Here is a 14262-nt window from a genome sequence, read left to right on the forward strand (position 1 = left end):
AGGTTCTTGTGTATTACTTAACTTATTCCTCAAGTCTCTATATCATTACAGATTTTGGGGGGAAACAATGTTGAGCCAGCTCATTGCTACAATTGTTATTCTCAGAATGTTGGAACTGAGCTGGATTTCATATTTTTTTAGATGACTTTTATTGAGAGGAAAGTAAGTATTACAGAAACAGTTGTGTTTCTTCCAGCCTCTCCACCTTCTCAGAGGCAGGTGGAACAAAGAAGGCCTCTAACTGCAAGACACAGAGATGAATGGTGAGAAAAAAAAAAACAGCTGGCAAGGGAGGGGATGCCTCAATGTGACACATTAACTCCCCCCCCCCCCAACTTCCAGACAGGGCACAAGTAAGTCCATCTTCACTCCTTGGACACCATGTGAGCCAGCAGGTTACCACACGGTTGCTGTATCTGTACTCATTGTCATACCAAGAGACCAGCTTGACAAAGTTATTGTTGAGGGCAATGGCATCAAGGATGGAGGAATAGAAATCACCATTGAAGTCACAGGAAACAACCTGGCCCCTTGTGTAATCCAGAATGCCCTTAATTGGGCTTTCAGATGTTACCTTCACAGACTTCTTGATGTCATCATACTTGGATAGTTTTGACAGACAGAAATGTTTGGAGTTGGAACATGGAAAGCCATCCCAGACAGTTTTCCGTTCAGCTCAGGAATGACCTTGCCGACAGCCTTCGCTGTGCCTGTGGATGCGGGGATGATGTTCTGAGAGGCCCCATGCCATCTCTCCACAGCTTTCCGGAGGGATCATCCAGAGTCTTCTGTGTGGCTGTGATGGCATGGACCATGGTCATGAGGCCTTCCACAATGCCATAGTTGTCATTGATGACTTTTGCCAAGGGAGCCAGGCAGTTAGTGGTACAGGAGGCATTGCTGACACTTTTCAGAGAGTTGTCATTGAAAACACTCAGATTACTGTTCCAAAACCTGGATATTCCCTAAAACACAAGGAAGCTGGAGGGGAATCAAATTGCTGTTGGCTGATGCCCTAATGAGACCCTGTGCATATTTGGACAAACCTGCTCGGCCCTTGTCACTTGGAGGGAGCATCCCATGGAGCATTATCAGGTGTTTTAGAAGCACCAGACTTAACACTGGCCTTTTCTGGATGGCCCCAACTAGAGCTTGCTGAGCCTTTCCTTTATTTTCAACTTTTTTGCTGAGCCATAACATAACGATCTGAGGATCTGCCTTGCATTAACTGACAATTAGACAAAATATATTACAATTTGAGTGTCTCGCTTACTCTATCCTAATTTGAAAAGAAATACATATGAATATAATCCTAACTATTATTAGGGCCATTTCGCACGGCTTCAAAACAGCACAATGGTTGCTAATTGGAAACGCTACTAATTTGCCATAACCCACGACGTCGTAGACAATCTGCAACAATCCTGAAACCGACCCGCAAAAAGCGCTTCGTTGTAGCGCTTTCAGGGGAATCCAGAAAAGTGGATTCACCCTCCGGATAGCGATACACTCCTGCAACCAATCTGCGACAATAGCGCTAAAGACCTGTGCGTTACCATTGTTGCGGGTTCTTCAAAGTCCCTCCTCCCGAGCCTTTCCTCCAAACTTCCGGCGAAGCGATCGCCATTTTTTTTTCTCCGAGCGAGCGGGGATAAACGCACCAGCGAGCCTCTTTCTGTTTAGAGGCTTCCCTGGCTTCAGTCCTTCACCTTTAGTCACTAAGCACAAACCACATAAAAGCCCGTTTGCTGAAATAAAGTCCCTTTATTTTTTACACATTAATTCAGCCGAAAATCGGGCCCGTGAGAGGGGGGGGGATTTTTTTTTTTATCACTCGGGGCAGCGTGCCAACGATCATACAATCAAATGACAGCTCACATTAGGCAGCTGGATGGGTCTCTCCGTTGCAACGAATCTACCTAGATTCGTTGCTATGGGTCTGTTTTTTAAAAAAAAAACCTTTCTTAAAGGGAAATGGGCTGTTTGGGAGCATGCTAACGGCTGCCCATTGGCTGCTTGACGGCCAGGGGCGGGACGAGCTTGGCAATAGCGCTTCCTTTCTAGCGATTTCTGCCGAGACCGGAAGCCTGTGGGAAACGCTAAAAAACGCAACTGATTCCACTACAAAGGCAGGTATGCATAACGACGAATTCCACTATTTTAAATGGCGATTTTTCATTCCGCAAACAATTTGCAACAAAGATCCCCGTGCGAAAAGGCCCTTATTATTTCATTATTCCAAAAGTAACCCCTGAGCTACCTATTAATACCAATTATAGAAGAAAACTAACAAAAGGATGCAGTAGCTAGATACCAAAATGAAACTTAGCCTAAACGTGAATGCCTGGAGCAGGAGCCTTGCCAGTAGCGCTAAGGTGACAAACCCAGGACAAACTGAGCTGCAATCAACCCAGTGACAGAAATGCTATGGACTTCATGGCTTGAAACAAACCCTGGAAAAATAAGGATAAAAACAACCAGGTGCCTAATGATATCTCCAACTCCCAATTGCAAAACTTAAAAAAACACTACTAAAGTCACTGCAATCTCCTATTCTGTTTTTAACTATCAATCAAGTGGCTACCCGACCATGGGGGGGGGGGGGGAGGGCGGTGTTACGAACAGGAACTTGCGGCCTAGTGTATGCAGCCAATTGACACAGCAAACAATCTTCCACTCTCAATTTGCACACAAATGTGCTCCTCAAACAAAATAAGCCACTCACCAATAAATGCAGCTCAGTAAAACCAAAATTCTATCAATAACACTCCCAGTGGTGCGTACTCGCCACTAGAATTCTGTTCAAATGCCATATGCAAACACTCCAACCACAAGGATGAATGAGTTCAATAGCACTGTGCCTGCTTAAGCCCAGGCGAGAGCCACAAATCTTATTAATTTAAAGGGAACAAGCTGGCTCCATGCCTATCAGCTGAATCATGCAAGCCTAGAGCCAGAGGAACAGATGGTGTTTCAAAAACCTGCAATCAAAGTGAAGAGCTCTGCAGCCACCTTTGCATGTGATCGCCAAGAGGAGAACTTCCACTCCAGAACCTCCAGGAGAGTTGAAGAAAGCCAGAAGAGGCACTTGGCAGCAGCTTTTTAGAAAGCTGCAGGGAGAGAAGGGGGCGCATGCATTAACACTCCTCCCCCCGGATTACCCCTACAGACAAGCTGGATGTTGCTGATGTAATTGGATGGCCAGCCCAAAACCGTTGTCCTAATTGAAGAACAGACCCATGGAGACCACAAAATGCCTTTCTGCACTCATCTACTAGCCCAGGCTTCAAATTCTGCTGTCAGTAAGTTGGATTCATTGATTCCAGCTAGACTGAACAAGATCTCAATACAAACAGGTTGAAGAGCTGGAAAGGTCAGGATGGCCAAGCATATCTTCATTATCTTTGGGAGTGTAAAATAAGTATATCCAAAATGATTAGCTAAAGATGATGAGCAGCCCCATCCCAAAAGGCTATTGCATTGCTACCGTCCACACAATGGTAGTTAATTTCCATGCCTGATCCACGCAGAGGAGATATGTGAAAGAAACACCCCATAGCCAAGGTGCAAAGGCCATGACTACCAATGACACAGATTGCCAGGCCAACAGCCCACACCATGTAAGGCTAAAGAAAATAGCAGCCTACACTGATGTGGCCACACCCAACTGATCTCAGCTGATTACTGCTTATGTGTAGAACACTAGAAAGGAAGTGTCAAGTCTCCAGGTTCACAGGCAGCCAGAAAATTAAAGGAAGTGAGCACATACGTGGGAGTGGTTGCAAAATGGAAGCCAGGGTCAATAGCCAGAAATCCGTCACTCACACGCCAAGTCCAATAGGAGCAAGAAGGAAGTCTGTGGTCAAGTCACAGGCCGAAGGTCAAGAGAGGGAAGCAGGTCCAAGAAGCCAGGAACAGGCTCCGGAGGTGCAGGTCCAGAAGGAATGACAAGGCAGGCACGAATGGCCTTTTGCCCTCACCACTTTTCAACCTGACTTGCAGTTAATCGTCCCCAGCTGAGTCTGGGAGGCCTGTTCTTCCTTGAGTGATTAGCCTTGCGCTCCTCTGCCTTTCCTGCAAAGCGAAGGCTTGCTTTTCGTGTCATTGCCCCACCCCCACCCGAGGTTCAGGAGACAAGGTTGGGGAGCTGGCTGCTGCTGGGGCTTCACCAACAGGGTTGGGGTCCAAAGGCTGGAGATTCTGGGCACTTGGACCTGGTTGTGGTTCAGGCTCTGGTGCTCTGAGTGTGAGACTGTGGTCAGTGCTTGATCCTGGTAAGATTTTAGACTTAGGCAGGATTTCAGCCAGCTGGCCCCTAGCAGCAAGAAACCATGGACAGACAGGGCCTTCTAACGGAAGAAACTCTATGACACAAGTGGGGGGAAGCCCAAAGTGAGCATATCTTTTGTTTTCGGTCTTCTCCCACAAGTAGGTTCTCATTTGCTAGGAGCATACACAAGGAAGGACATGTAGTCACTCCAGCTACAATACTCACATGCTTCAGTAGCTCACTTAGCTTGTGGTAGAAATGTGGCTCAATGATAGACTATTTGCTTGGCACACAGAAGGTCCTAGGATCAGTGCCCAGCATCTTCACTTAAGAGGAGCAGGTAGTAGGTGATACAAAGGACCTCTTTTTGCTAGTCAGAGTAGGGACAATACAGACTCTGGTGGACCTATGGTCTGGGCCAGTACTCATGTGCTCATGAGTACTGCTCTATCAGCTTCTTGCCAGGTCAATGGAATACACAGCAGTATAACAATTATGTCCTAACAAGTGTTTGTTCTCATGCTTGGCTGTTTGGGCAAAGTGTTCCCTTTTATACAACATATCCTTTCTGTAGCATCTACCCAGCCTCCGCCCCCATGTACTAAATATGCCCAAAAAGATGTAATCCTATTTCAGACAACTGTATCTGAGTTATCCTCTTGGCTGGAGGTTTATATGGTGCTTGGAAGGGCTGTGCCTGGCTGCAGATATAGCTAGCATCCTAAGCTGTGCCAGGATGCTGGGTGGTGTGATGGGTAGAGAGAAAAAATTTTATTTTCAGCCTTTGTGTATTCTATAAAGATGCTTACATTTATGCCAGGGTTTTAACTGACACAATGCTGCCCCAGTGTACTGAGTTTGACCTGGACTGGAGAGATTTAGGAGGGGAATTAAATCCCAGTCTACCCATGGCCCACCTCTGATGTCACCCAACTCTATGTCAGCGCTGGAGTTATGTAGCATCACTGTAGATTGGCACTGGCACAGAGCCTAGTTGCCACCCTAAAGCTTTCTGACTGTGCCATGACAGGCCCTTTCAAGAGACAGAATGTGGGCGGAATGTTGACTAACACTGATGAACTCTTTTCAAAGGACAGCATATTCTCAACCAAAAATATGCAGGTGATCGCAAAAAAAAAAATCAACTTTGTGCTGATTCTGGAAACTGGCAAATGCTTGATCAGTGAATGATTGGTTAAATTCTGGAAAGTGACAGTGACAGACAAGTTCACCATGGCTACTGTATGGAGAACCGGTTTTCCTGTTCCATGTGTGTCTGTCTGATCAGACTCCATTTAGAATGACTGAAACGTTCAATAAAAACAGAGTCCAGTAGCACCTTTAAGACCAACAAAGATTTATTCAAGGTGTGAGCTTTCGAGGGCTTGTACTCGAAAGCTCATGCCTTGAATAAATCTTTGTTGGCCTTAATGGTGCTACTGGACTCTGATTTTATTGTGCTACTTCAGACCAACACGGTGACCCGTTCAGTGTAAGATTATTTTGGTTATTGCATGATTGGAAAAGCTGAAATAATCTGGAGTCTAAATGAAAATAATGTAAATGTGAATCTTCACCAGCAACTTCAGTAGAGATGTGTTTAAAGAGTGCTTCCCACAAAATCCATTTGAGCTTTAGTTTTTGCTGCTAATATTTTTTATATACTGATCATTCATAGTTCCTCTGATTAATATCCTCTTCCCCTCTCTCCCTCAACATCTTCTGTGTCTCATCTCCAGGCACCCTAGAATTCCTATGCCAGAATAATGTTCCTCATTCACTATAAATATCATATTACCCCTCCCCGCATATGTACCACTTCTTTATTAAATCTTTATTGTATTTTATATTACCATTAAGACCCTTGCCTTTTGAAGCTTGTTATCATTTCTCTTTTTCCTATATGCATTTATTCCCAAGGTCTATAAACAACATTTGCATTATAGGTGCAAATATTTTGTCAAGGGGGCAATAAGAGAACCAACCCACCTGGGGTTGCCAACCTCCAGGTGAGTGCTGGAGACTTCTTGGATTGTTTTTGTTATGGTGGGGTGAAAGTAAACAATAACTAACCATTTCACCCAGCCATAACACTGTTTTTTAGGGTGGGGTGGAGGACAGGGTATGAGAACAAGGTCCCAAGCAGCTGCAGAGCGCAGAAGAGAAGCTCCCAAAGGTGGGTGGGCAGGCAGGTAGCCTGCGTAGGCTCACAGGGTTCAGGCTAGCCCGTGGGTAGACTGGGATTTAATTCCCCTCCTTAATCTCTCCAGCCCAGGTCAAACTCAGTACACTGGGGCAGCATTGTGTCAAAACCCTGGCAGGGTTCAGGCTGGCCCTACACTGTTAGTCTGTGATGTAGAACAAGAATCAAAAAGGGGAGGAAATGGAGTTGAGAACCTGAGAAGGTTGAGAAAACTATTACTTTATATAATGAAAACGCATTACATTTGAATTTTATTTATGGAACTCAAGTATATAAAAGAATAAAAAACAATAAGAACCTCAAGGATTGGCACAAGTCGCACATATATGTTAGTTAGTTCTAACATCCAAAGAAGTACCGTGTTTTGGCTGTGACCCAGGCCAGGAATTTGGGAGGGACAATTGATACGTCGCTAACCACGGAGGCACAGGTCAAGAAAGTAGCCTGCCAGGCATTTTTCCATCTTTGCCAAGCCAAGCTACTAGCACCTTTCCCCTCCCCTGAATACTTGGCCACAGTGATCCATGCAACGGTCACCTCCAGACTAGATTTCAGGAACTCACTCTACATGGGCCTGCCCTTGTCCCTGTCCCTGACCTGGTACAAAATGTGGCAGCTAGAATCCTCACTGGAACACCCTGGAGGGCCCACATCTAGCCAGTGCTGAGACAGCTGCACTGGCTACCAGTTGCTGTCTGGATCCAGTTCAAGGTTTTGGTTTTAACCTTCAAGGCCATCCGTGGTCTGGGACCCACATACCTGAGAGACTACCTATCACCCTATGACCCCTGCAGAGCTTTACATTCTATGGGTGATATTTTTTGGTCATTCCTGGCCCCAAGAAAGCATGACTGGCCTCGACCAGGGCCAGGGCCTTTTTGGTCCTGGCCCCCACCTGGTGGAATGAGCTCCCAGGTGAGCTATGGGCCCTGCGGGAGCTTCCAGCTTTCCACAGGGCCTGCAAAATGGAGCTCTTTCATCAGGTCTATGGTTGAGGCCAAGGTGATGTGGAAAATCAGCCCCCCCCCCGGTTAGCTAGCAGCAACTCTTACGATCTGACCCTCTTTCCATCCCTCCATAGATGGAGGTAAGGGAGGAGAAAGAGGAGTTTTTCTGGATTTTTTACTGCCATGTTGTTGGGTTTTATTGCATTTGTCCATTTTTAATGGGGTTTTTACTGGGATTTTATTGGACGTCTGTAACCTTGCCATGAGCCAGTTGAGGAGTGATGGGTAATAAATGGAAGAAATAATAATTATTATACAGGTCTTCCTCAGAGGTCAATATTAAGGGCCTTTTCGCACAGGGATCTTTGTTGCAAATTGTTTGCGGAATGAAAAATCGCCATTTAAAATAGTGGAATTCGTCGTTATGCATACCTGCCTTTGTAGTGGAATCAGTTGCGTTTTTTAGCGTTTCCCACAGGCTTCCGGTCTCGGCAGAAATCGCTAGAAAGGAAGCGCTATTGCCAAGCTCGTCCCGCCCCTGGCCGTCAAGCAGCCAATGGGCAGCCATTAGCATGCTCCCAAACAGCCCCTTTCCCTTTAAGAAAGGTTTTTTTTAAAAAAAACGACCCATAGCAACGAATCTAGGTAGATTCGTTGCTACGGAGAGACCCATCCAGCTGCCTAATGTGAGCTGTCGTTTGATTGTATGATCGTTTGCACACTGCCTCGAGTGATAAAAAAAAAATCCCCCCCCCCCTCACGGGCCCGATTTTCGGCTGGATTTATTTGTAAAAAATAAAGGGACTTTATTTCAGCAAACGGGCTTTTCAGTGGTTTGTGCTTAGTGACTAAAGGTGAAGGACTGAAGCCAGGGAAGCCTCTAAACAGAAAGAGGCTCGCCGGTGCGTTTATCCCCACTCGCTCTGAGAAAAAAAAATGGCGATCGCTTCGCCGGAAGTTTGGAGGAGAGAGCCAGGGGGAGGGACTTTGAAGAACCAGCAACAATGGTAACGCACAGGTCTTTAGCGCTACTGTTGCAGATTGGTTGCAGGAGTGTATCGCTATCCGGAGGGTGAATCCACTTTTCTGGATTCCCCTGAAAGCGCCACAACGAAGCGCTTTTTGCTGATTGGTTTCAGGATTGTTGCAGATTGTCTACGACGTCGTGGGTTATGGCAAATTAGTAGCGTTTCCAAATAGCAACCATTCTGCTACTTTGAAGCCGTGCGAAATGGCCCTAAGTACACACAATCGTTTTAGAAAAAAACACAGATATACATAAGATATGTTTTTCTATAATTTTTTAATCACCAGGGCGGTAAACCAACTTCCCATGGATGGCAAAAATGTACCAGGATTAGTATAAAGATTACCACACCTATGTTCTAAAAATACCCAAATAGTTCAATAACAGTGGCTCCTTACCATAGTCAAGAGGAGGTCCCTTACACATCCAGTGCATATGTAAGGGACATCCTAGGCCATTGTCCAGATAAAGGTGCACACTAGCCGCCTTTGTGGCCCTGATTGGTCAGAAAGGCAGAATATAAATAACGTGACAGACTACAGTATCATACCATCTTTAGCTACCAGAAAACTCTTGCATGTTCAGCCTTGGTTTGTTTTGATTTGCTCTGGTATCTCTCATAGATTCATAGAGTTGGAAGGTACCTCATGGGTCATCTAGTACAACCCCCTGCACTATGTAGGGCACTCACAACCCTATCGCTCATCCACTGTAATCTATCACCCCCTTAAGCCTTCCGAGAATCAGCCTCTTCATCAGATGGCTATCTAGCCTCTGTTTAAAAATTTCCAAAGATAGAGAACCCACCACCTCCCGAGGAAGCCTGTTCCACTGAGAAACCGCTCTAACTGTCAGGAACTTCCTCCTGATGTTTAGACAGAATTTCTTTTGAATTAATTTCATCCCATTGGTTCCGGTATGTCCCTCTGGGGCAAGAGAGAACAACTCTGCTCCATCCTCGATAGGGCAGTCTTTTAAATATTTGAAGATGGCTATCGAATCCCCTCTCAGTCGTCTCCTCTCCAGGGTAAACAGACCAAGCTCCCCCAAACCTTTCTTCATACGTCTTGGTCTCCAAACCCCACACCATCCTTCTTGCCCTCCTCTGGACACACTCTAGTTTCTCTACATCCCTCTTCAACTGTGGTGCCCAAAACTGAACACAGTACTCCAAGTGAGGCCGAAGCAGAGCAGAGTAAACCAGAGCAGACTAAATGCAGAATTTTACATTTGTCCCTATTGAACTTCATTTTATTCTGTTTAGGCCATTTCTCAAGCCTATCAAGATCATCCTGAATTCTGATTCTGTCTTCAGTTATGTTTGCTACCCCTCCCAGTTTAGTATTGTCTGCAAATTTAATAAGTATCCCCTCTAAACCCTCATTCAAATAATTTATAAATAAGTTGAACAACACAGGCCCCAGGACAGATCCCTGGGGAACTTCACTTGTCACTCTTCTCCAAGAGGATGCTGAACCATTAACAAGTACACTTTGGGTACGATCTGTCAACAAGTTATTGATCCACCTGACAGAATTAGGATCCATACCACATTTTACCAACTTGTCAAGAAGAATATAATGTGGAATCTTATCATACGCTTTACTGAAATCCAGATAAACTATGTCCACAGAATTCCCCTGATCCAACAAGGTAGTCACTTTCTCTAAAAAAGAGATAAGGTTGGTCTAACATGATTTGTTCTTGCGAAACCCATGCTGAGTCTTAGAAATCACAGCTCTCTATTCCAGCTGCTCAAGGACTGACTGACTGATGATTTGTTCCAAAATTTTGCCAGCTTTAGATGTCAAGCTGACAGGTTGATAGTTACCCGGACCCTCTTTTTTGACTTTCTTGAAGATGGGGACAACATTTGCCTGCCTCCAATCATCTGGCACCTCACCTGTTCTCCAAGAAGTGTCAAAAATAATGGACAGAGGTTCAGAGATTACATCTACAAGTTCTTTTGCAGTTGCAATTCATCTGGCCCAGAAGACTTTGTTTCGTTTAAAGAAACTAGGGGCCATTTCGCACGGCTTCAAAGTAGCAGGATGGTTGCAAATTGGAAACGCTACAAATTTGCCATAACCCACGACGTCGTACACAATCTGCAACAGTCCTGCAACCGACCCGCAAAAAGCGCTTCGTTGTAGCGCTTCTAGGGGAATCCAGAAAACTGGATTCACCCTCCGGATAGCGATACACTCCTGCAACCAATCTGCAACAGTAGCGCCACAGACTTGTGCGTTACCATTGTTGCGGTTTCTTCAAAGTCCCTCCTCCCGAGCCTTTCCTCCTAACTTCCGGCGAACTGTCCGCCATCTTTTTTCTCCGAGCGAGCGGGGATCTACGAGGCAACGAGACAGCGACTGGCTTTCAAGCAAGATCACTTTCTGAAATTCTGCCCGGACAACACAATAGTTTTCCAAAAGCACAGTGGCACACACCGTCACGTTCCAAACATTTGCCCATAGCTTAAAACCCCGTCTACCTTAGGCCAGTACTAGCGGAGTCAACGTACGGGGATCATTTTTAAAAACTTTCCTCTGAGCGTGCCAACGAACGTTCGCCGCTCGCAGGCTCCTGTTTAGATTACTGGGGTTCAATAGATATGCTTCGAGGTGATTTCATGAGGGGCGGTTTATGTGTAGTGGGTCTTTGTGTGGTTCCGGGTGCGTGGTTGTGCTTGGGTGCGGACAACCCCTTCCATCAGCGGCTAGACCTCCGGCAAGCGGAGTCGCCGTCCGCCGTTCATTTTAAAAAAACTTTCAGCTGAGCGTGCCAACGAACGTTCACCGCTCGCAGTCTCCAGTTTAGCTTAGAGGGGTTCAATAGAAATGATTCTAGCATGAGGGGCGGTTTATGTGTAGTGGGTCTTTGTGTGGTTCCGGGTGCGTGGTTGTGCTTGGGTGCGGACAACCCCTTCCATCGGCGGCTAGACCTCCGGCAAGCGGAGTCGCCGTCCGCCGTTCATTTTAAAAAACTGTCCGCTGAGCGTGACAACGAACGTTCGCCAGTTACATGTCATTGATTTATGCTTTGGTTGGTGAATATTATTGGGGAACTGTCGCGTACCACTGCAATTGCTCTCGGTTTTACACCGGCATGCGTTTTTGTAATGGCGGACATCTCACTAAAATGGCTCCCGCTGCATGTTCAAACTGCTCTTCCCGCGTGTGGACGAATCAGCGCATGCGAGAAGTCAAACAAAAGGCGCTAATCTGGCCATTAGGAGCAGATCCTGTTCCCGCGCGAGGAGTTTTGAACGTGACATGTGACCTAATGTGGCCAATGCGCGTGTCCCCTACTGCCCTCTACCAATCAGGAGCCGGCTAGTCCCTTTGTCTTTGTGTGCGGGAAGGTATATGATCCGTTGCACCCTGCACCTCGCACCACCATTTTGCTCAGCTACTAGCGAAAGCACCATGGAATCCTCTTCTCAAGCCTCGTCCGTCCCTGCAACCGGCCGTGGCCCAACTTGGAGGGACGCGGAGATCAGGGACCTGATCGCGATTTTCTCGGAGGAGAAAATCCAGGACGCGTTCCAGTCCTCTCACAGAAATAGGGAGGTCTTCGAACAAGTGGCCATAAAGATGCGTGCCCTGGGCCACAACAGGACCGGCCTTGAATGCCGGTCGAAGACAAAAACTATGCGGGCGGAGTACATGAGAGCCGTGAACCATAACAAGGGTTCCGGCAACGAAAAGGTTACCTGCCCCTACTTCGAGGAGCAGCGCCAGCTGTACGGAGACGGGGAAGGAGCCGGCAGGCCGAAGCGCGTCGGGAGGAGCCTTAAGGTGGTTCGGAAGCCGGCTGCCCCGGTCGAGGAACCACCCGCTGAGGAGGATCCCGGCGAGGGCACCTCGTCCAGCTTTCGGCCTCCACCCCCCGTCCAGCAACGACCAGCGGAATTGGTCACGGTGGACCTGATGGCCATCGCTCCTGGGGAGCCGGAGGAGGTTCCTGAGCAAACGCCCCTTGCCTCCGGTAAGTAATTTTCTTTTTATTTTATATTTTATTGTTTTTATATTGAGCAAATGTGTGTTCTGACGTTTGGGGATCGTTTTCTCGTGTGTTCGTTGCTACGCATAATATGATAGGATGTTTGTGGATTGCTTTGGGTGGCTTTTTTAAACGGTTGTGTTTAAACAACAACCCAAACAGTTTTGCAGCATGCCTCAGCCATAGGCCTTCTGCAGCGCTCTAGCCACTACTTTGGGACCTTGATGTGTGGTTCAGGTTGTGTGCTTGCTCCTTTTTCACTATTGTATGCCTTGTGTTCGTTGCAACGCATGCTATGCTTGGATGTTTGTGGATTGCTTTGGGTGGCTTTTTAAAACGGTTGTGTTTAAACAACTACCCAAACAGTTTTGCTGCATGCCTCAGCCATAGGCCTTCTGCAGTGCTCTAGCCACTTCTTTGGGAGCTTGCTGTGTGGTTCAGGTTGTATGCTTGCTCCTTTTTCACTATTTTCTGCTCTTGTCCACAGAGACACAGATGCCTGGGACGGTGGTCCTAGAGTCCCCTGCAGCAGTAGCAGAGGACAGTGATTCTGGGGCGTCCACAAATGTTGGTAAGTATCAGTTGCAATAAGGGGGGGGGGGTTTAACTGCTTTGTGCTTTTCTGTTTGTGCAGGGCAGCAGCACTGCCAAGAGACAGAAGATAGTCCCTCAACGTTGCTGCTTTAGGGTTTGAAGCTTGCTTTGCCACACTTTGGTCCTAAATCATGTTCTTTGTTCCCTTTTTTCAGATTTCATACCCGGGACACAGGAGGAGGAGGAGCGTGGGGTGGCTGGACCTCCTGCCCTGCGCAGGCGGATACAGATACAAGATGGTGAGCGTGCATGAACTGTTCCTTTCGAGCCATGGCTGCAGGACAATGTCTGTGTGCAATAACTGTGTGCTTCCTTTTCATTTTTGTGCTCCCCTGGCATTGTTCTGAGTCTTGGTTTAACATGTAACCAAGAAAGGCCACCATGGGCAAACAAACAATAACCGTGTGCTCCCCTGGCATTGTTCTGAGTCTTGGTTTAACAATATGTGACCAAGAAAGGCCACCATGTGCACCAGGGTGGGTTTTGACTGTCTCGTTGTTACTAACAGTTCTTTTTCTCTTTTTTTGCCAACAGAGGTCCTTTCTGAAGACGACGAGCCAGCTGGCTCACCACCCAGGGGCGCTCTCCCGGCTGAGGAGAGGCTGGCCAGGGAACGCGGCAGGCTGCGGCGCGTCTCCGTCCTCACTAGTGTGGGAGAAAGGATCCTGGAGCACTGCCAGGAGGAGTCCAGGCGTGCAGCTGCTGCAGACCAGGCGATGCTCTCCCTCGTGGCCCAGGAGGGCAAAAAATTCCGTGCCATCCTTAGAGATTCGAACAACTCACTACGCGAAAGCATGGAGGAAGTTCGAATGATAAGGAGGCTGATGGAGAGGGCGGTCGCGGTTATGGAGGCGGCCCCCCCTCCTCAGATTACAGTGAACGTCCCCCCCCCAACCCACACCCCCCCCACCACCTCCAGCACCCCCCCCACCCCCCCCACCACCTCCAGCACCCACCCCACCCACCCCCTCTCAGAATGCCGCGACCCAAACGAGAAGGAGGACTGTTCTCGGGAAGAGAGTTGTTAAACCCGCGGACAAGTTCTCCCCCTCCTAGTTTGGGCCATTTTGTCTGTTTATCTGTGTTTGCTGTTGTCTGTTCAATAAAGTTTATGTTTTTGACTCTGTCTCTGTGTACCCTCTCTAGTGATTGTGCCTATTCTGGCACCGTTGTGTGGGTTGGAGGTTGGAGGGTGTTTTAAAGGTTAAAGGTGTTTTAG

At 47.3% G+C, this 14262-nt stretch overlaps 1 protein-coding gene and 1 pseudogene across 1 annotated transcript; one reads left to right on the top strand and one right to left on the bottom strand.

Moving 5' to 3' along the window:
* Positions 1-365: 365 nt before the first annotated feature.
* Positions 366-919, bottom strand: LOC143831325 (glyceraldehyde-3-phosphate dehydrogenase pseudogene; annotated as a pseudogene).
* An 11178-nt stretch (positions 920-12097) lies between these two features.
* LOC143831202 (uncharacterized) lies at positions 12098-13868 on the top strand. The gene is made up of 5 exons (XM_077324266.1): positions 12098-12434; positions 12937-13020; positions 13199-13282; positions 13578-13829; positions 13861-13868. The coding sequence occupies exons 1-5, from the start codon at positions 12098-12100 to the stop codon at positions 13866-13868; spliced, it is 765 nt and encodes a 254-aa protein (XP_077180381.1).
* The last annotated feature ends 394 nt before the right edge of the window (positions 13869-14262 follow it).

This window comes from Paroedura picta, chromosome 3 (assembly GCF_049243985.1).
Source record: "Paroedura picta isolate Pp20150507F chromosome 3, Ppicta_v3.0, whole genome shotgun sequence".
In the NCBI taxonomy this organism is placed as follows: Eukaryota; Metazoa; Chordata; class Lepidosauria; order Squamata; family Gekkonidae; genus Paroedura; species Paroedura picta.